At 47.4% G+C, this 18,736-nt stretch overlaps 1 protein-coding gene across 1 annotated transcript; it reads left to right on the top strand.

Moving 5' to 3' along the window:
- Nucleotides 1-475: 475 nt before the first annotated feature.
- On the top strand, nucleotides 476-11,281 carry CIMIP4 (ciliary microtubule inner protein 4; the record flags this gene model as incomplete). The annotated part of the gene is made up of 4 exons (XM_082849827.1): nucleotides 476-1,105; nucleotides 2,961-3,105; nucleotides 10,884-10,994; nucleotides 11,190-11,281. 4 exons carry the CDS (start codon nucleotides 476-478, stop codon nucleotides 11,279-11,281), a joined length of 978 nt encoding a protein of 325 aa, XP_082705953.1.
- Between the last annotated feature and the right edge of the window lie 7,455 nt (nucleotides 11,282-18,736).

Below are 18,736 nucleotides of genomic sequence, written 5' to 3'. Positions count from 1 at the left end.
GGAGTCAGGGCAGGAGAGGGGTGGGGGGAGGGGAGGGGAGCGGTTGAGGTGGGAGAGCCGGGAAGCAGGTGGGACGACACCGCTCCATTAGCTGGAGAACAGAGGAGGGAAGTGGGGCTGGGGAGCAGCTCTAAATGGGGAGCAAAGGCTGGCTCGATCCAGCTCTAGTACTTTTCCAGCCGTGTGACTTGGCCACGCTGAGGGATGCCCTCTGCCAGCTTCCACAGCTGCTGGTTTTCCTGACTGGATTGCTGGGGGGGTTCAAGGTGGGGAAGGGAACTACCCAAATGGAGCCGGGTTCACTAAAGCACAGAGAGGTCACAGCCCTTGCTGAAGGTCACACAGCTAGCCTCAAGGCTGGTCAGGCTTGGGCTTCAGTCCCTATTGTCAGTTACAATGAGGGCTGCCCTGTCCAGCGGGAGGCTTGGCGGGCCGAACTACCCTCCCCCTTGGTCTCTCTCCTGATTTCTCACCCATGCTTCTGGCTCCCATGACTTCTTTCTGTACCCGTCTTTTTTCCTGCTCTGGATCTCTGCGGCTCCGTGTCTGTCTGTTCCCCCCACCCCCACCCCCATCACCGTCTTCCTTCCTGCCCTCCACTCTCTACATCTGTCTGTCTCCTCTCCTTCCTTCCTTCTCTCTTCCCTTTTTAGGTACAACCACTTTGACCAGGGCCCATCTGAACAACAGCAAGGAAGGCCAGCAGGACACGGACCCCCGGAGAACTGCCCGTAGCCCACTGGATACCTCCAAGTTCAAGTACCAGCTCCCAGTCTCCCCACAGCCATCCATGTACCAAGGACACAGTCCCCGAGGCAGCTCCCTCGGGCAGGCCTCCCTGGAGGAGATCCGGCCTCCACCCCTGAAGGCTGTCAGCCAGGACTCTCCCCAGAGGGACTCACAGCCGGGGTCCCTGAAGAAGGAGAGCTACAGACCCTCCTCGAGGGAGAGGAGGGCCTCCCTCCGAGAGGGGGCTCAACCGTGCCAGGGGCTGGAGGAAGACCCCAACTTGGGGGCACAGGGCCAGAGTAGCAGCAGTATTCCCAACAACATTCGTCACAAGTTTGGGAGCAACGTGGTGGACGAGCTGATCTCCGAAGAGCAGGTGTCAGAATGGGCACAGGAGGCTAAGGGCGGCAGGAGGGTCATGCATGGAGACTGAGAATGAGGACCCCTAAGGAAGCTGCTCTTGAGTACAGAGTCCCTGTAATAACATCATCAGAAAGTAGTGTTTACTGAGCACTTGCTCTGTGCCAGATCCCGTGCACTGTTTAGTCGTCACATCTAACCGTTCAATCTTCCCAGTGAGGGAGGTACTAAAATTATCCTCATTTTATGGATTAGAAGACCAAGGCTTAACAGACTTAAGTAAATTAACCAAACTTAAACAGGATCCAAACTGGCTAGCAGATTCTGGAGCCTTGGCCCATAATGACTCTGCAGTTAGAAGTCTTGTGTTTGAAATAGATGCTTTTAGCTCAAGTCTCCTAAAGGGGACAGGATTGATTGGAAATCAGAAGACTTGGGTTTGAATCCTGGCTCTGCCCCAGAATACTGAAAAACTTTGGATAAGTTACTTCTCCTCTCTGAGCTCTAGTCTCTACATCTGTAAAGTGAGGCAGTTAGCCTAGATCAGGCTGGCAAATACACAGCATGCATTCCATAACTCTCCTAGCCCGCATTCATGGCAGACATCACTAATCGATTCTGGCACTTTTTCCTACTTGGTACATCATTCTAGGAACTCAATGCTGATCCACTGAAAGTTGAGATGAAACTTATCTGCCATTTCTGGTCAAATGGTCACCTGCTCTGGCATTTTGAGTCGTATTTTCAAACCCACTGTCTCAGCCCTCATGGTGACTACATTGAGCAGCAGGCCAGGCAGGAGTCATTGCTTCCTTTTTTAACAGATGGTAAATCTGAGACTCAGAGAGGTGATACGATCTGCCCAGGGTCACACAGAGCAAGCAGGAGAGCCAGGGTCACAAAGGCTATGGGCGGGGCCCCTTTTCATTTTGTCATCTTAAGGTGGGGGTACACCCCCGCCTCACAACCTGCTAGTCTGGGAGGTCACAATCCTAAACTCCCTGCCCCACTTGGAGGATCTTGTCCCAACTTGAGGTTGGCTGTATGGTCACTATCTCTCACTGCACCTCCCGGCTTTGGGAAGGTGCCCTTTCTCTCTTTGGCCATCGTGGTCCTGGGCTTAAATCAAGAGATCTGTTTTGTTTTTTTTTTTAATCCAGCTGTGACCCAGATCACAAGTGTCATCAGGCCGGCAAATATCAGAACTGGAAGCTACTTCAAAGACCACCCAGTTCTGCCCCCACCCTCATTTTATGAGTAGGGGAACTGAGGCCCAGAGGGGAGCAAAGACTTGCCCAAATCAGCAGCTGGTAGACAGCAGAGTTGGGACCCAAACCCAGGTTTAATGGCCCTTAGGCCTGAGCTCAACCACTCCGGGCCTTCATTTCCCCATTGGTACAAGGAAGGAGCTGCCCCTGGTGAAATATAAGAAGCTACCTAGAGTTGACTTGTGTGACGCTCCCATTGTAGTAGGCAAGCCAGGGCTTCGTTCACCGGCTATGTGATGGGCAAGTCCCCGCCCTGAGGCACAGTTTCCTTATTTATAAAATGTAGGAATAATATCATCTTATAGAGATGTCCCCTGGTGATGTTCTACAGTACGTACCCAATGTAGGGAGAAGCGTTCATGATCGTTCTCAACCTTGATGCCTGAGGCCCATGTGGGAGGTGGGCTGGTGTGGGAGTGTGGAGGGACCTCAGCTATGCCAGCTGAAGGGTGTAGGTTGGGAGTAGGTTGAAGGCTGAAGGCTAAGGGTGGGGTGAGGGTGGTGGAGGCAGGGTCAGAGGCAGGAGAAGTTAGAGGGGAGATAGGGGACTTGATGCTGCTTCTCTACCCCTTGTCTCTCCTCTCTCCCTCCCTCCCTACTCAGGCTCAAAGGGCCATTGGTGAAGCCTTGGAGGGCCAGAAAAGGGCAAGCTCACGGCCCAGCAGGATCCAGAGTCCCACTGAAATCACCTCCGTCTTTTCAGGCTACTATGATCTGGGCTACAACATGCGGTCAAACTTGTTTCAAGGTCAGGCTGAAGGGCAAGGGTGGGGGCTGTGAACGCCCATAGTCCCCAAGGCACTGGGCAAGGGAGGACTTGGACCCCCAAAGGAATCTAAGACCCCAGGATACATCTCCAGGGACACTCATTTCACGGCCACCAAGGGCCTCCTCTGTGCCAGGATCTATGCCGAGTGCTGGGAATGGCTAGTCCCCTGGCGAGTCTGTCCTCACTATACAGTTGGCAGTCAGCCCTTACTCTCCCTGTCCCTCTGGTGTCTTAATCTGCCAAGAGGAGGCCGGGGCACCCCTGGTCTGGCCACCTTTGGTTACAGTGACAGTACCAGGCTTCCTGTGTTCAAAGGTCAGCTCAGCCGATGGGTGTGGCCTCGGGCAGGATCCTTAACCTCTGAGCCTCAGCCAATCTTCCTGGTACAACGGGGCTAATAACATGGCAGGATTCTGTGCAGGCGCTTGGCCTGCAGCCCCCAGTGAGTCCTCTTTTTTTAATTTTTTTGCTGAGCCTTGAGGCCTGGAATCAAACCTGTGCGCCCTGCAGTGGAATTCCGCCGGATCGCCAGGGAATTCCCACAGTGAGCGATTAGTAGCTGACAGGCCAGCCCTTTTCTTTCTCGGATCCCACTGGTGGCACCTCTGGCCCAAAGTGTGGGTCGGAGGCCCGGACATCTGCAATGTGTCCTCTGGGTCCCCCTAGGTCCTGTTTGTCAGGGGAGTGCTCCTAGCTCCCTATTACAGGCAGATGGGAAACAATTTGCCCAGAGTAGTAGGAGGTGGATGTGAAACTCAAATCCAGGTTTTTCTTCTGCCTCCAAAGTCCCAGAGTCTTATCTCGGCACTTCGTCACCTCCGGAGCTAGGACCCCGTTCCCAAGCGTTTAACCGATTGCTCGGATGCCGGTCCTTGGTCAGCAAGTGGTGGCTTCTCTCCGGCCCCACGTTCTAGTTTGACCTCATTGCAAAAGGTCAAGTCTTCCTGGCCCCCTTCTTTCCTCCATCCTTACTCCATGCCTTCTCCAGTGTCCCCAGGGCCTGGTAAACCTCCTACCTGGCTCAGATCCCCGTCACCCGAGGAACCAGACAGCCACTGGAAGCCTTTCTGGGTTTTCCTTTGAGCTTGAAGAAGGGGTGGTGCCTGGGGAGAGGAGAGAGAATACAGCTCAGATTGTCCTGTTCTGGGCCTCAGGAATCGGCCTTCCACTTGTCTTTAACAATGATCACTCAGTAGTTCTTACGTCGGCCTTTATATGGTGATGCTTACATACATTTAAAAGAATGATATAAAAAGCGTCTGTGTACCCCTCACCCAGCCTGAGAAACACAACTGTGTCAAGGGGGCAAACCCTTGGAACCAGTGCGAACCAGCTTGCTCCAGCTTCTAAGAGTCGATTGTTAAATTTTACTGAACTGTTGGCATCATGAGCGATCTTAAAATTGGCCGTGGTCGTGCAATTGACCTTTGAACAACGGGGGAGTCAGGGGTGCCTACACCACCCCACAGTCAAAAATCCAAGTACTGCTATCTCTGACTCAAAAACAAAAGAACTGATAAATGATTCACCCAAGGCCAGGAAGCTGAGATAGTTTGGATAGAATCAGGGCTCAAACCCTAGTTCTTTTGATCCCATGTATTGTGACTTCCTACCAAACACAAACTTTCCCCATGCCTAGTTAATTTTTAAAGATCTATAAAATGAGCATACAGGTACTATATTTATTGAAAAAAAATACGCACATAGGTGGACCCGAGCAGTTCAAACCCATGTTGTTCAAGGGTCAACTGCATTGACACTCCACAAATTGGCAAGCGCTACAGATAAGGGCATTGCTCTCTGCACCCAGCTGTCAGTGTGCCTCACCCACGTGTCCCCCTCCGTTTCCACCCGCCCAGATCTTGGCACTTGCTGCTCCAGGTTGGGGAGGTACAGCAGTGGCTAGACAAGGGAGAGGAAATCAGAGAGGAAACGGGCTAGGTGGGGAAGGCCACGGGAAGGTCTTCAGCAGAGAAGGGCATTGTTTGACTTAGGTCAAAGGATCACTACTGTTGCTATGCTGAGAAGAAAAGTAAGGGAGCTGGGCAGAAACAGGGGAACCAGTGAGGAGGTGACTGCAAAAATCCAGGTGGGGTTAATGATGGAGGCTTGGTCTCAAGAGCAGGGCTGGTGCATTGCACGACTCTAGTGGATACTATTGTGCAGTATGGCGGCACAGGGAGATAATGGTGAAGGTGACCTGATGCAGGAGGGGTCTGGCTATGTGTGTAAGGCAGAGCAAACAGAATGTGCTAATCAATGGATTTGGGGTGTGTGAGAGAGGAATTAAGGTTGATGTCAAGGTTTTTCTTTTGTTTTTCATAAATTAAATTATTTAATTTTTTGGCTGCGTTGGGTCTTCGTTGCTGCGCACGGGCTTTCTCTAGTTGCGGCGAGCGGGGGCTACTCTTCGTTGTGGTGCGTGGGCTTCTCGTTGTGGAGCATAAGCTCTAGGCACGCGGGCTTCAGTAGTTGCCGCACGTGGGCTCAGTAGTTGTGGCTCGTGGGCTCTAGAGCACAGGCTCAGTAGTTTTGGTGCACAGGCTTAGTTGCTCCACGGCATGGGGGATCTTCCCAAACCAGGGCTCAAACCCGTGTCCCCTGCATTGGTGGGCGAATTCTTAACCACCGTGCCACCAGGGAAGCCCAGATGTCAAGCTTTTTGACCTGAACAACTGAAAAGATGGAATTGTTATTTACTGAGATAGAGAAGGTTCCAGGAGGAGTGGGTTGAAGAAATCCTATGCCATGCTGAGTCATAAAGATAATCTTTTACATCGTCTTCTAAAATATTTAGCTTTGCTTTTCCCATTTAAGTCTTTAATCCATCTGGAGTTGATTTCTCTTTTCAGTGTGAAGCAGAGATTCATTGTTAATTCCTCCTTTATGTGGATTAGCAATTGTCTCAGTACCTTCTATTGAATAATCTCATCTTTCCCCCCACCCCAGTGACCTGCAGTGGTACCGCTGGTAACCATCAAGTTTCCCTGTGTGCATGGATCAGTTTCCAGGCTCTCTATTCTGCCCACTGGTTTAATATTACACTTTTAATTATCAAGGTATTATAAGTAGTCTGATATCTGGTTGGGCTGTCCCCACTCCCCACCACTCCATCACCAGCAGCAGGAGCAGCTAATGTCTTAGCTACTCTAGGTTCTTTGCTCTTCCATATAAATTCTAGAATCAGCTTGTCAATTTCCATGAAAAACCCTGTTGGTATTTTGATTGGAAGAACATTGAACCTGCAGCTCAATTTAGGGACAGTTGTCAGCTTTTTGATAATGAATTTTCCAGTCCATGAGTATGGTCTACAACTCCGTTAATTTCAATCTTCCTTCAATATCCGTCAATAACATTTTGTCATTTTTTTAATAAAGATTACGCAGCTTTTTGTTAGACTTGTTTTGAAGAATCTCTTATTTATCTATTTTTTTGCTGCTTATTGCAAATAGTATCTTTTTTTTTAACACTTTATTGGGGTATAATTGCTTTACAATGGTGTGTTAGTTTCTGCTTTATAACAAAGTGAATCAGTTATACATATACATATGTTCCCATATCTCTTCCCTCTTGCGTCTCCCTCCCTCCCACCCTCCCTATCCCACCCCTCCAGGCGGTCACAAAGCACCGAGCTGATCTCCCTGTGCCATGCGGCTGCTTCCCACTAGCTATCTACCTTACGTTTGGTAGTGGATATATGTCCACGCCACTCTCTCACTTTGTCGCAGCTTACCCTTCCCCCTAGTAACTTTTTAAAAATCACATTTTCTAACTTTGCTGCTTGTATACATGGAGGCAATTTTAAGTTTTGTTCTTTAATCTTATATCCAGAAGCCTGACTCAGCTCACCTATTAATTCCGATAATTTGTTTGTAGATTCTTTGGAACTATTTTTAAATAATAATAATGGCTACATTTATGGGTCGCATGTAACATTCACCAAGCCCTGCTCTAAGTACTTCATGTACATTTTAATTCTCACAAGAATCTTATACAGTGAATGCTATAGTGCTATAATTCTCCCCCCTTTTTTTTAAAGAAAGAAAAAATGAGGCATGGAAAGGTTAAGTAACTTGCTTAAGGGCACACAGCTAGGGATAGTCAGGGTTGGGATTGGGATTTGAACTCTGGCAGTCTGGGGCCAGAGTTCACATTATTACCAGGAGGCATTTTTTTTAAAAAATAAGTTTATTTATTTTGGTGTGTGTTGGGTCTTTGTTGCTGAGCACAGGCTTTCTCTAGTTGCGGCGAGCAGGGGCTACTCTTCATTGCGGTGTGCGGGCTTCTCATTGCGGTGGCTTCTCTTGTTGCAGAGCACGGGCTGTAGGCGGGTGGCTTCAGTAGTTGTGGCTCGTGGGCTCTAGAGCCCACGCTCAGTAGTTGTGGCGCAAGGGCTTAGTTACTCCATGGCATGTGGGATCTTTCCGGACCAGGGATCGAACCCGTGTCCCCTGCATTGGCAGGCGGATTCTTAACCACTGCCCCACCAGGGAAGCCCACCAGGAGGCTTTTCCCCACCTTTTTTTTTTTTCTCTGCGGTACGCGGGCCTCTCACTGTTGTGGCCTCTCCCGTTGCGGAGCACAGGCTCCGGACGCGCAGGCTCAGCGGCCACGGCTCACGGGCCCAGCCGCTCCGCGGCATGTGGGATCTTCCCGGACCGGGGCACGAACCCGTGTCCCCTGCATCGGCAGGCGGACTCTGAACCACTGCGCCACCAGGGAAGCCCTGCTTTTATTTCTTATAGTGCTTTTGCTTTACAGTCTATTTTGTCCCATATTAGTATAGTATGACCAGATTCTTTGATTTGTATTTTTGTGGTATTAATCTTTTTCTGTATTTCCATGTTTATCCTCTTTGTGTCCTTTTGCTTTAAATATGCTTTAACTAATATATATCTGGAAAACATTTTCTGTGGCCTGAGCATCTGTTTTTTAATCAGTTGGCCTACTCCATTTATATTTATTTTAATTACCGATATATTCGGATTTATTTTTATGATCTTATTTTGTATCTTCCATTTGTCCTAATTTTTCTAGGCTGCTTTCTTTCTCCTTCCCTTGTTTTGGATCTGAGTGAGCTTCCCTTTTTCCCCAATCCAATTTTTGTCCTTCCTTTTCCTATTCTCTCAGTGGTTATCTTTGACTTTTTTTTTTATGGCCACGCCGTGTGGCTTGCAGGATCTTAGTTCCCCGACCATGGAAGCGTGGAGTCCTAACCACTGGACTGCCAGGAAATTCCCTATCTTTGACATTGTTACATGCATAGTTAGCAAATTCTAAAGTTAATCAAGGTATTCCAGCTTTTCTGAACAATATAAGGATGCTGGACAGCTTCACATTTATTCTCTCCACCACCCCCCCCATCAGCTAACATGTTATTATTTTACAGGGTTTTTTTTACTATACATAAGCAAAGTAGTTTAAACTGTGGATTCTGGAACCACGGGTCCAGGGTTGCGTCCTCCATCTTTCACTTACCAGCTGTGTCACTTTAGACAAGTGATTTAGCCTTTCTGTGCTTCAGTGACTTCAACAGCAAGATGGGGGTAATAATCACCCCCATCTTCTTAGGGTTGATTCAGTGAGTAAGTTCTGTAAAGTTTTGAATGAAAACTGTGCTTAGCATATGTTAAATTTTCACTTATCTATCACAGTCATTATTTTGCCCATATATTCAACATTGGTACTGTTATCATAATGGATGTGTATTTAGATTTATTCAAGGTTTCCACTTTCTTTGCCTACTACTCCTTCTTTTATCTCAGATTTTCCTGCTGGGATTATTTTTTTCTTTCTGATGTATGTTGTTTAGAAGATATTTGGGGTGAGATTCTGTTGTTGGTAAATTTTAAGCTCAGAAAAGTTTTATTTCATCCTATTCTTGGAAGACAGTTATTGTAAACAGTTCTAGATTGTTGATTTCTATTTGTAAAGCGCTTTGATGATGTCAATTAATTTCCTTCTGGCTTCGATGGTGAATCAAACTTGTTATCCTTTGTAACTAATCTGTCTTTTCTCTATGGCTACTTCTAAGATTTCTTTGTTTCTGGTGTTCTAAATTTTACTTGGTTGTACCTAGGTAAGGAATTATTTTCACCTACACTCACTGGGGAATTGTTATTCTTGAATCTAAGGATTCATATATTTCATCAATTCTGGAAAAATTCCAGCCACTAGCTTTCCACATATTGTCCCTCCCCGTTTTCTCCACTCTCTCCTTCAGAACTACAATTAGACATATGTTAGGCCTTCTCATTTAATCTTCATTTAACAGCTTTTTCATATTTTCCACATCATTATTTCCCCACTCTGTGCTGCATTCTAGTTAATTTCTTTAGATATATCTACCAGTTTACCATTTTTTCTCAGCTGTATATAATCAGCTCTTTTACCTGTTTGTTGAATTTGTTTTTAAACATTATGATGTCAATTTTCAAACTTAGAGAGAATAGTTTAATAAATACATGGTGCACTTATCATACAGCTTCAACAATTATCAATACAAGACTAACCTTGTTTCATCTTTTTTCCCACCCACTCACCCATTCATTCCCACCCCAGTTTATTTATATATTATTTATTTATATTTTATTTTATTTATTTATTTTTGTCTGCGTTGGGTCTTCTTTGCTGCGCGCGGGCTTTCTCTAGTTGTGGCGAGCAGGGGCTGCTCTTGGTTACAATGCACAGGCTTCTCATTGTGGTGGCTTCTCTTGCGGAGCACGGGCTCTAGGCACACGGGCTTCAGTAGTTGTGGCACGTGAGCTCAGTAGTTGTGGCACATGGGCTTAGTTGCTCCACAGCATGTGGGATCTTCCCCGACCAGAGCTCAAACCCGTGTCCCCTGCATTGACAGGTGGATTCTTAACCACTGCACCACCAGGGAAGCCCCACCCCAGTTTATTTTGAAGCAAATCCCAGGCCTCTTACCATCCATTTTCTTTCAACTATTACGTTTAATTTCTGAAATTCCATTTGCTTCTTTTACTAATCTGTCTGTTCTTTCTGGATAGTTTCTTATTCTTTTCTCATATATTTATTTATTTATTTAAAATTAATTTTTATTGGAGTATAGTTGCTTTACAATGTTGTGTTAATTTTTTTTAAATTGGAGTATAGTTGCTTTACAATGTTGTGTTAATTTTATTTAATTGGAGTATAGTTGCTTTACAATGTTGTGTTAGTTTATTTTATATTTTTTATTGGAGTATAGTTGCTTTACAATGTTGTGTTAGTTTTTTATTCTTTGCTTATACTTTTATTCTCTTTTTCACAACTTCACACATTAAATGATACTTATTTTATATTCTGTAACGGATCATTCAAATCCTTGTTATCTTTTGGAATTTGGTCCTCTGATGATTTTTCTGACTTTTGATCATGGTAACTTCTTTTCTTGCGTGTGTGTGTTTTAACTTTACCCACAGACATAAACATTTTCTGAAAATACAGGTATCAGTTGCCACGTGCCAGCTGCTCCAATGAACGTAATCTTCCCAGTCTCGCGAGAACATTTTATTCCTTTGAATAGATTAAGAGACCAAAGCTCTGAGACGTTAAAATCTTGTCTGAGGCCACACTGTTCATAAATGATGGAGCTGGTATTTGAGCCTAGGCCGGCCTCCCTCTGCCTAACTCTCCCCACACCCCGCCCTTCCACAATCCACCATCCACAGGGGAAACTGACATAGGAACCCTGGAGTACCTGAACTCTGTTGACTTGGGGCTTCTGGGGATTTCTTCATGGGGTTCCACAGGGGCCCCACAGGAGATGAAGAGCCTCATGAAGGCCTCCTACACCCCTGAGGTGATTGAGAAATCAGTGAGGGACTTAGAGCACTGGCATGGCAGGAAGACGGATGATCTGGGTAGGTGGGGAGCTGGGGGTGTGGGAGGTGGGCACTCCCTGGGCAGGGTGTGTTGGCCCCAAGGTCCAGAGAGAGACCACAGCAGCAGCTAGAACTCTGGGGTGGGTTCAGAAGACATATGGGTTACCACTGGGGCCTGGACACTTCAGAGGTCCTCTGGGTGATTTGTGCTGGTTCCTTCCCTGCTCTCTGCAGGACGGTGGCACCGGAAAAATGCGGTGAACATGAACTTGCAGAAAGCACTGGATGAGAAAGAAAAGAGCAAAAGCAAGAACTTGAAGTTGTAGTACAACCCAGAAGAGGCGCCCTCCACTCAAAGAAAGTGCTAATAAAGAGAGACACACATCTGAACCTTCGCCGTTGCTTGGCGCCGCTCTTCAGGTTGGGGGAAGGGGCAATGTGCAGTGCTGGACAGACCTACTGAGGAAGGATAGACGCTCTAAGGACCCAAACTACCCCCAGCCCTTCCTCCTGGGGACACACACACACACCTTTCCCCCATAATTCCAGGAAAGGATGTGAGAGCTGAGTAGAACTTTGCTCAAGCCCAGGGTGCCTTGCCCTGTGTGGAGGGCTCCTATAGTGGACACTGCTGGATCTTAACCCTGCATGACCTCCCTGGCAGAACCCCAATTATTTCCAGACATCTATTTCTTCCCCAAGACCCAATGGACTTCAAAAGAACTAGCCACGCCCTCTCCAATCCAGGAGTAGTTTTGATTGGTCTCAGGGAATTCTAACCCTTCCCCCTACACACAAAGTGATTGGTTCAGAAAGGGACATATGACGCAGCTTGGACCAGTAAGATGCAAGGAAAGGTGTGCGCATAGGAAGCGTTCTGGGAAACTCTTTTCTGTACTGGGAAAGCTTGGGAGCCTTCCCCGCTCCTGTTGTAGTGAGTGAAGAACCATGCAGTGCAGACTGCTCCTGGCAGATACCCTGTGACTGGAGGAACTGCAGACACTGCAGCACAATCTGGGTCCCCCATGACTTCACTGAACTGCTCCACCCTCCTGGCCAGAAGTGCCCACCCCCCCCCCCACTCTGGACTTCTTATAATGTGCACCTGGACATCTTCCTACTGTTTAAGACAAACTCACCTTGAACTGATAAGGGCCCTTGGTAACAACAGGGGAGGGACCTGGGAATTGGGGCCCCAAGGAAGAATCCCCCAGAGAAGGGGTTCCGGGTTAGACAGTCACGCCTACCATCTCATCCTGAAGCTTATCACCTGGTGGGTCTCCAAGCCACAGCACGCTCCACCCCCAGGTCCCTGACTTGCACTCTCAGGACATGCTCTGCTTGTGGGTTACTTACCATTTGCTGTGTTCCAAACCAGCCGAAAACCTAGTAGCTTAAAATGACCATAATCATTTACCTACTTATGACTGTGCAGTTTGAGCAGGGCTCCGTGGGTATGGCTCAGTTCTGCTCCACGTGGCATCTGCTGTGAAGGTGGCTGCTCTTCTCACATGCCTGGTGCCTCAGCTTGGGGCTGGTTGGACATCACTTTCTCTTCGTCGGGTGTCGCCTCTCCTCTGTGGCTAGCTTGGACTTCTTCCTGGCATGCTGACTGCGTTCTGAGAAGGAGCTTCTCAAGGAGACAAGACTCAATGTGTAAGACCTTATCATGTCTTAACACTGGCTTGTTAAGTTCCCTATGGTCAAAGAGACGTATGGTCAAACCAGGCTCATGGTGGGAGGTGGCTGCAAAGAGTATTCCTATCAGCAGGAGTGGTTCACTGGGGACTCACCACACTAACAGTCTACCACAGGGACCATCATTCTCTGGAAAAATCAAAAGCACATCTCTGCCAGAAAAAAGGGGGACTGCCCCTCCTCCCACAAAAGTGAATGACTTCTTTAAGGTAGGATTGGAACAGAATGCAGTACAGGGAGATGAATTTGGCTTCATTTAATATTTATTGAGTACCTGACTGTAAAGCATTGAGTTCAGCTCCACTTCTTTTTTTAAAAAATTTATTTATTTTTGGCTGCGTTGGGTTTTTGTAGCTGTGCGCGGGCTTTCTCTAGTTGCTGCTAGCGGGGGAGCTACTCTGCTGCGGTGCGTGGGCTTCTCATTGTGGTGGCTTCTCTTCTTGCGGAGCACGGGCTCTAGGCACGTGGGCTTCAGTAGTTGTGGCACATGGGCTCAGTAGTTGTGGCTCACAAGCTCTAGAGCGCAGGCTCAGTAGCTGTGGCGCACGGGCTTAGTTGCTCCGTGGCATGTGAGATCTTCCCGGATCAGGGATTGAACCTGTGTCCCCTGTGTTGGTAGGTGGATTCCTAATCACTGTGCCACCAGGGAAGTCCCTCAGCTCCACTTCTTAATATTGAGTACCTGATTTCTGCAAGACACTGTTCTTGTGCTAGAAAAACCAGACTTAGGGCTTCCCTGGTGGCTCAGTGGTTGAGAATCTGCCTGCTAATGCAGGGGACACGGGTTCCAGCCCTGATTTGGGAAGATCCCACATGCCGCAGAGCAACTAGGCCCGTGAGCCACAACTACTGAGACTGTGCATCTGGAGCTTGTGCTCTGCAACAAGAGAGGCCGCGATAGTGAGAGGCCCGCGCACCGCGATGAAGAGTGGCCCCCGCTTGCCACAACTAGAGAAAGCCCTCGCACAGAAACGAAGACCCAACACAGCCAAAAATAAATAATAAATAAATAAGTTAAAAAAAAAACAGACTTCATCTTTATTTATTTTAAAAATATTTATTTATTTATTTGGTTCCATTGGGTGTTAGTTGCTGCAGGCGGGCTCCTTAGTTGTGGCACACAGGCTCCCTAGTTGTGATATGCAAACTCTTAGCTGCAGCATGCATGTGGGATCTAGTTCCCTGACCAGGGATCAAACCTGGGTTCCCTGCATTGGGAGTGTGGAGTCTTATACACTGTGCCATCAGGGAAGTCCCATCTTTATTGAGTAGCTATTATTTACTCATCATATGTGGCAATTGAAAAAAAAATGAACCATCTAGAGAATTGTAGCTAAAGCAGACCCCACCCTTTTCTGATGTAGAAATTATAATATGCCAGATGCGTATGATTATGTGGCAAACGCTTTACATGCACAGCCTTATCTCATCCTTATGCCAGTCCTCACAGCTATTATCATCCTCTTCATGAAGATGAGGAAACTGGGGCTTGGAGACGCCAAGGAAATTGCCCTGGGTTTTACCAACAGGAAGCTGGGATGGAAAGTCCAGGAATTTCTGACCAAAGTCATTTTCTGATCTACGAGGAAATCATACTGTCATGTCAACAACAGGTACTGAGTGCCACAAACACTTGGCCCTATTAACCACCGTGGGGGACGGTGGTATGAATTCAATACAGTCCTTGTCCTTAAGGACTTCACGGTCTGCAGAGAACTGATGTGGAAGGAGCTGACCTCGAAGCTCATCCAGCCATCTGACGAACATGTACTGTGCATCTGCCCTCTGTCCAGCCCTGACCAATGAACCAGGAGTAGAGATGGTTAAGACATGGCACCTGTCCTCAAGGAGTCCAGAGTCTGGTGGGGAGACAGATGAGTCATTAGATGCTCAGAAGTTTTACACATGCAGTGAGAAGTTCGTACGTGGCCAGTGGAAGCACAGAGGTGATCCTGAGATGGGAGGGAGGGCTGGGAGTCATAGAAGACCTCATAGAGGAGGAAGCTCTGGAGATGAATCTTGGGACATGAGTAGGTACGTTCAGGTGGCCTGGAAGAGGTACAGCATTCTAGACAGAAGGCGCTGTGTGAGCACAAACCCAGCATGGCAGAGCTGCAAGAGGCTTATTAAGCCTGGAGGGTAGGGCTCCAAGGTGGGGCACAGAGGTCAGGTGGGAAAGGTTCACAGAAAGAGAAACTATACCTGGATGGGGCTGTGTTTTGGATGTGGGACCCAGCCCTCCCTCCAGGAACTGAGAACTGGATGGAACACAAAGAGTTAATAATGACAGAATAAACCACGCAGCCGAGTTGAAAAGATGCTCAATATCCCCAATAATCAGAGAGATCATTATGCAAATTAAAACAATAAATTCATCGGGTTGACAAACATTAAAATGCAAGTGTAGGTGAGGAGAGAAATGAGAACTCTCATACACTCCATGAATCATGGAGTACAGAACAGCAAGGAAGGAAGAATTTAGCGACGCTGAAATTAAAGTTTACAAGCTAGCGCTTCCACTGCTGCGTAGCCTAGAGAAACTCTGAAACACGCACACGAGGAACCTCACACAAAGATAGTCATTTCAGCGTTCTTTGCAACAGCAAAACAATGCACACATCTGTTAGGAGAAGAATGGACAAGGGGGGTAATTTATGAGTGGAAAGGGCCAAACCACATCTACATACACCAGCATGGAAGGATCTCCCACTATATCATAGTGGGTGGAAATGGCAGTCTGCAGAATGAGCCCTACGGTATGAAACATGCCATTTAGGTAACCTTCAAAAAGCATACACCCAACCTCTCCATCACTCATCAGAGTATGGAAGGTGGGTTGGAAGGACACTGCAGAAATTCAAGTTCACATTATATTTAGTTTAGCTCTTTTCAGACACAGCTTTGCTTCCTATAACTGCACGAGAGAGCTTCCTATTCCCTCCAAGAGAACTCAGATGCTAGAAAGAGGGACCGAGTAACAGAATGCGGGGGAGCTGATTTTAAGTTAAACGAGCAATTTGAATTTGGACAAAATGAACAAATGTGGCACGTTTTATGACTTTGCCTCAGTTAAAGATTTTCCCTCTGGACATTAAGAGAAGCACTTTTTAATTAAACGTTGAATATTTTGGAGAGAGAGAAGCTGTAATCTTGACAAAATAAATAAAACATGCACAGATTTTAAAACTGAAATAAGACCTTTATTTCACTGGTGCTGTTTCCAGCAGCATTCCTTTTTCTTTGTGTTCTTGAGGTCACTGGATGGTAGAATTCATGGTGATTCTTACGTTTCAAGGAGGTAAAGGGACCAGGTTTTAAGTAGCATTAACACATATAGTGGAAAAGTTATTCATCCTTCAGTTCATGCAGGGCCTCATTTACTCATAGTGATTCAGATCTGTCTTCATATTTTCTTTTCTTTCTCTCTCTCTCTTTTTTTTTTTGCTGCGTTGGGTCTTCGTTGCTGCGCACGGGCTTTCTCTAGTTGCCATGAGCGGGGGTTACTCTTCGTTGCAGTGCGCGGGTTTCTCATTGTGGTGGCTTCTCTTGTTGCGGAGCACGGGCTCTAGATACGTGGGCTTCAGTAGTTGTGGCACGTGAGCTCAGTAGTTGTGGCACACGGGCTTAGTTGCTCCATGGCATGTGAGATCTTCCCGGACCAGGGCTCAAACCCGTGTCCCCTGCATTGGCAGGCGGATTCTTAACCATGGCACCACTAGGGAAGTCCCGGAAGTTACTTTTATAGGTTCCTTCCTCAGGTGGTACTTGGATATCATAGAAAATGTGAAGACGGATCTGGAACTTCCCTGGTGGTGCAGTGGTTAAGAATTTGCCTGCCAATGCAGGGGACATGGGTTCAAGCCCTGGTCCGGGAAGATCCCACATGCTGTGGAGCAACAAAGCCGGTGCGCCACAACTACTGAGCCTGTGCTCTAGAGCCTGCGAGCCACAACTACTGAGCCCACGCACCAAAACTACTGAAGCTTGCGTGCCTTAGAGCCTGTGCGCCGCAACTATTGAGCCCACATACTGCAACTACTGAAGCCCACATGCTCTAGGTCCTGTGTGCTGCAACTACTGAGCCCACACACTGCAATTACCACAGCCCTCATGCTCCAGGGCCTACACATTGCAACTACTTAAGCCTGCGTGCCTAGAGCCTGTGCTCCACAACAAGCCACCACAATGAGAAGCCCATGCACCACAACAAAGATTAGCCCCCGCTCGCCACAACTAGAGAAAAGTCTGTGCTCAACAAAGACCCAACGCAGCCAAAAAAGAAAGGAAAAGAAAAAAAAGCAACTTCTACTGTTCTCAGGTGACCTGCTTTACCTGCCAGTTTCCTGGTCCAGCTTGCCCCCTGGTGGCAGTGTCTCTAAATTGCAGGCAAAGTAGTTAGGCTTTAGAGATCCAGGACGTACATGCTAAAGAGGGGACCCAGAGACCATTTAGTTACATCTTTCCAACCATACCTTTCCTGCTCCCCACTCATATCTCCATTTTACAGATGAGGAAACTAAAGCCCAATTGAGTGAATTTATGTTTAATTTGGAAGTGAACAGTCCACGTGGTCAGCTTTGCAAATCCAATCTGTCAGTGATGGTCCAGTGTGGCTGGCAGAGACTCTCCCCCTTCTCCCTCCAGGAATCATGGTCTCTGTGGTAAATGGGAGCTAGCAGGAGCTGAAGCAAGTCCAGAGGAACTCCAAGAAGCAACCAGAGACTCTGCAGCCCGAAGTTACTCTCTACCTGGACTCGAGTCCCTGGGAAGACCAACTTGCCTGTCAGAGCCTCGTTCTCATTTACAGCAGGGGTAATAACATCAATCTCAGGTTTTCCTGAGAAAATGCACATCCAGGACAAGGCACAGTGTGTAGCCCTCTTCCAGGCATGTAATAAGTGCCTATTCTTTTCTTTCAGGCCTAGGTTTCCCAACTATGTTTCAAGAAACACTGGGACATGTTAATGGGTATGATGTAAAAAATTGTTCCATTGTCAAATGGAAGATGGTGATTTAAATAACACTGAACAGTTTTCTTTGGTACAAGACTTCTTAGGACCTGGAATATGCTAAGATTCATTGTGTCACCCCAAATTATTGCCTAGTGTTCACTGTCCCCCACTATGCTGGTACAGACAAAGCAAGCCACCAAGAGCTGTGACAATAAAAATGATTTTGTTAAAATTGCACGTTCAGAAACCTGGGAAATCATCTGGGGGAGGGGAGCTTTGTTTCTTGGGGGGTGGTGTATGGACTGATGTGTCAACCAAGATGCTCATTATCAAAGCCTAAGGGCCTGGCCCCCTCCCTCTGGCCAAGCCTGCAGACATTCCACCTAGGGAGCAGGTAAGTAATAAGAGAAGGCGTGTGAGCCTGTCCTCAGGACAAGGTGGTGAGTTGGATGGTGGTCCCATGTGAATCAGGCTGAGTGAGGGCTAGCCTGCTCCCAGTCCTGTATCTCTGGCTTCCCTGGTTAGGGTGACGTGACCCAGGCAGTGGCCAGGAGGCAGGCCCGTGTCTCTCCTATTTCTAATCTCTCTCCAGTGGGCTTGTATTTACTGAGCACCTAGTAGGTGCTGGTGTTTGGCACCGTGGGTGGAGACAGGGATGAGTAGTCCTTGTGCTCAGAGGGTTCCCAGGTTGAGGGTGATAATAACAGAGGATGTAGGTAAGTGGCATGCTAGGGAGTATAGAGGGTAAGCCCTGAAGGTTGTTTTTTATTCTTTGTAATGCAAGGGCTTGATTTAAGCTTGGATTGAAGAGGCATCAGCTTCAAAGATGATAACGAATAAACACATTGCCAGCCATACAACTAAATAAAGAGCTAGGTCACCTCCCCCACTGAGGGTCCTGGTTCTAGAGATCTTGATTGATTTCAATCACTGACCCTTTGGGTCACTTGTTCCCATGCTTTAAATTTCCCCTCTTGGGGACTTCCCTGGCAATACAGTGGTTGGGTCTCCGCACTTCTAATGCAGGCGGCATGGGTTCGATCCCTGGTCAGGGAACTAAGATCCCACATGCCGCGTGGCCAAAAAATTAAAAAAAAAAAATTTCCCTCTTACGTTTTAAATTCACCAATA

The sequence above is a fragment of the Leucopleurus acutus genome (genome assembly GCF_964270905.1).
Source record: "Leucopleurus acutus genome assembly, chromosome: 11".
Lineage (NCBI taxonomy): Eukaryota > Metazoa > Chordata > Mammalia > Artiodactyla > Delphinidae > Leucopleurus > Leucopleurus acutus.
The sequence above is the reverse complement of the archived record's forward strand: the minus strand, read 5'-3'. Positions and strand labels throughout refer to the sequence as shown.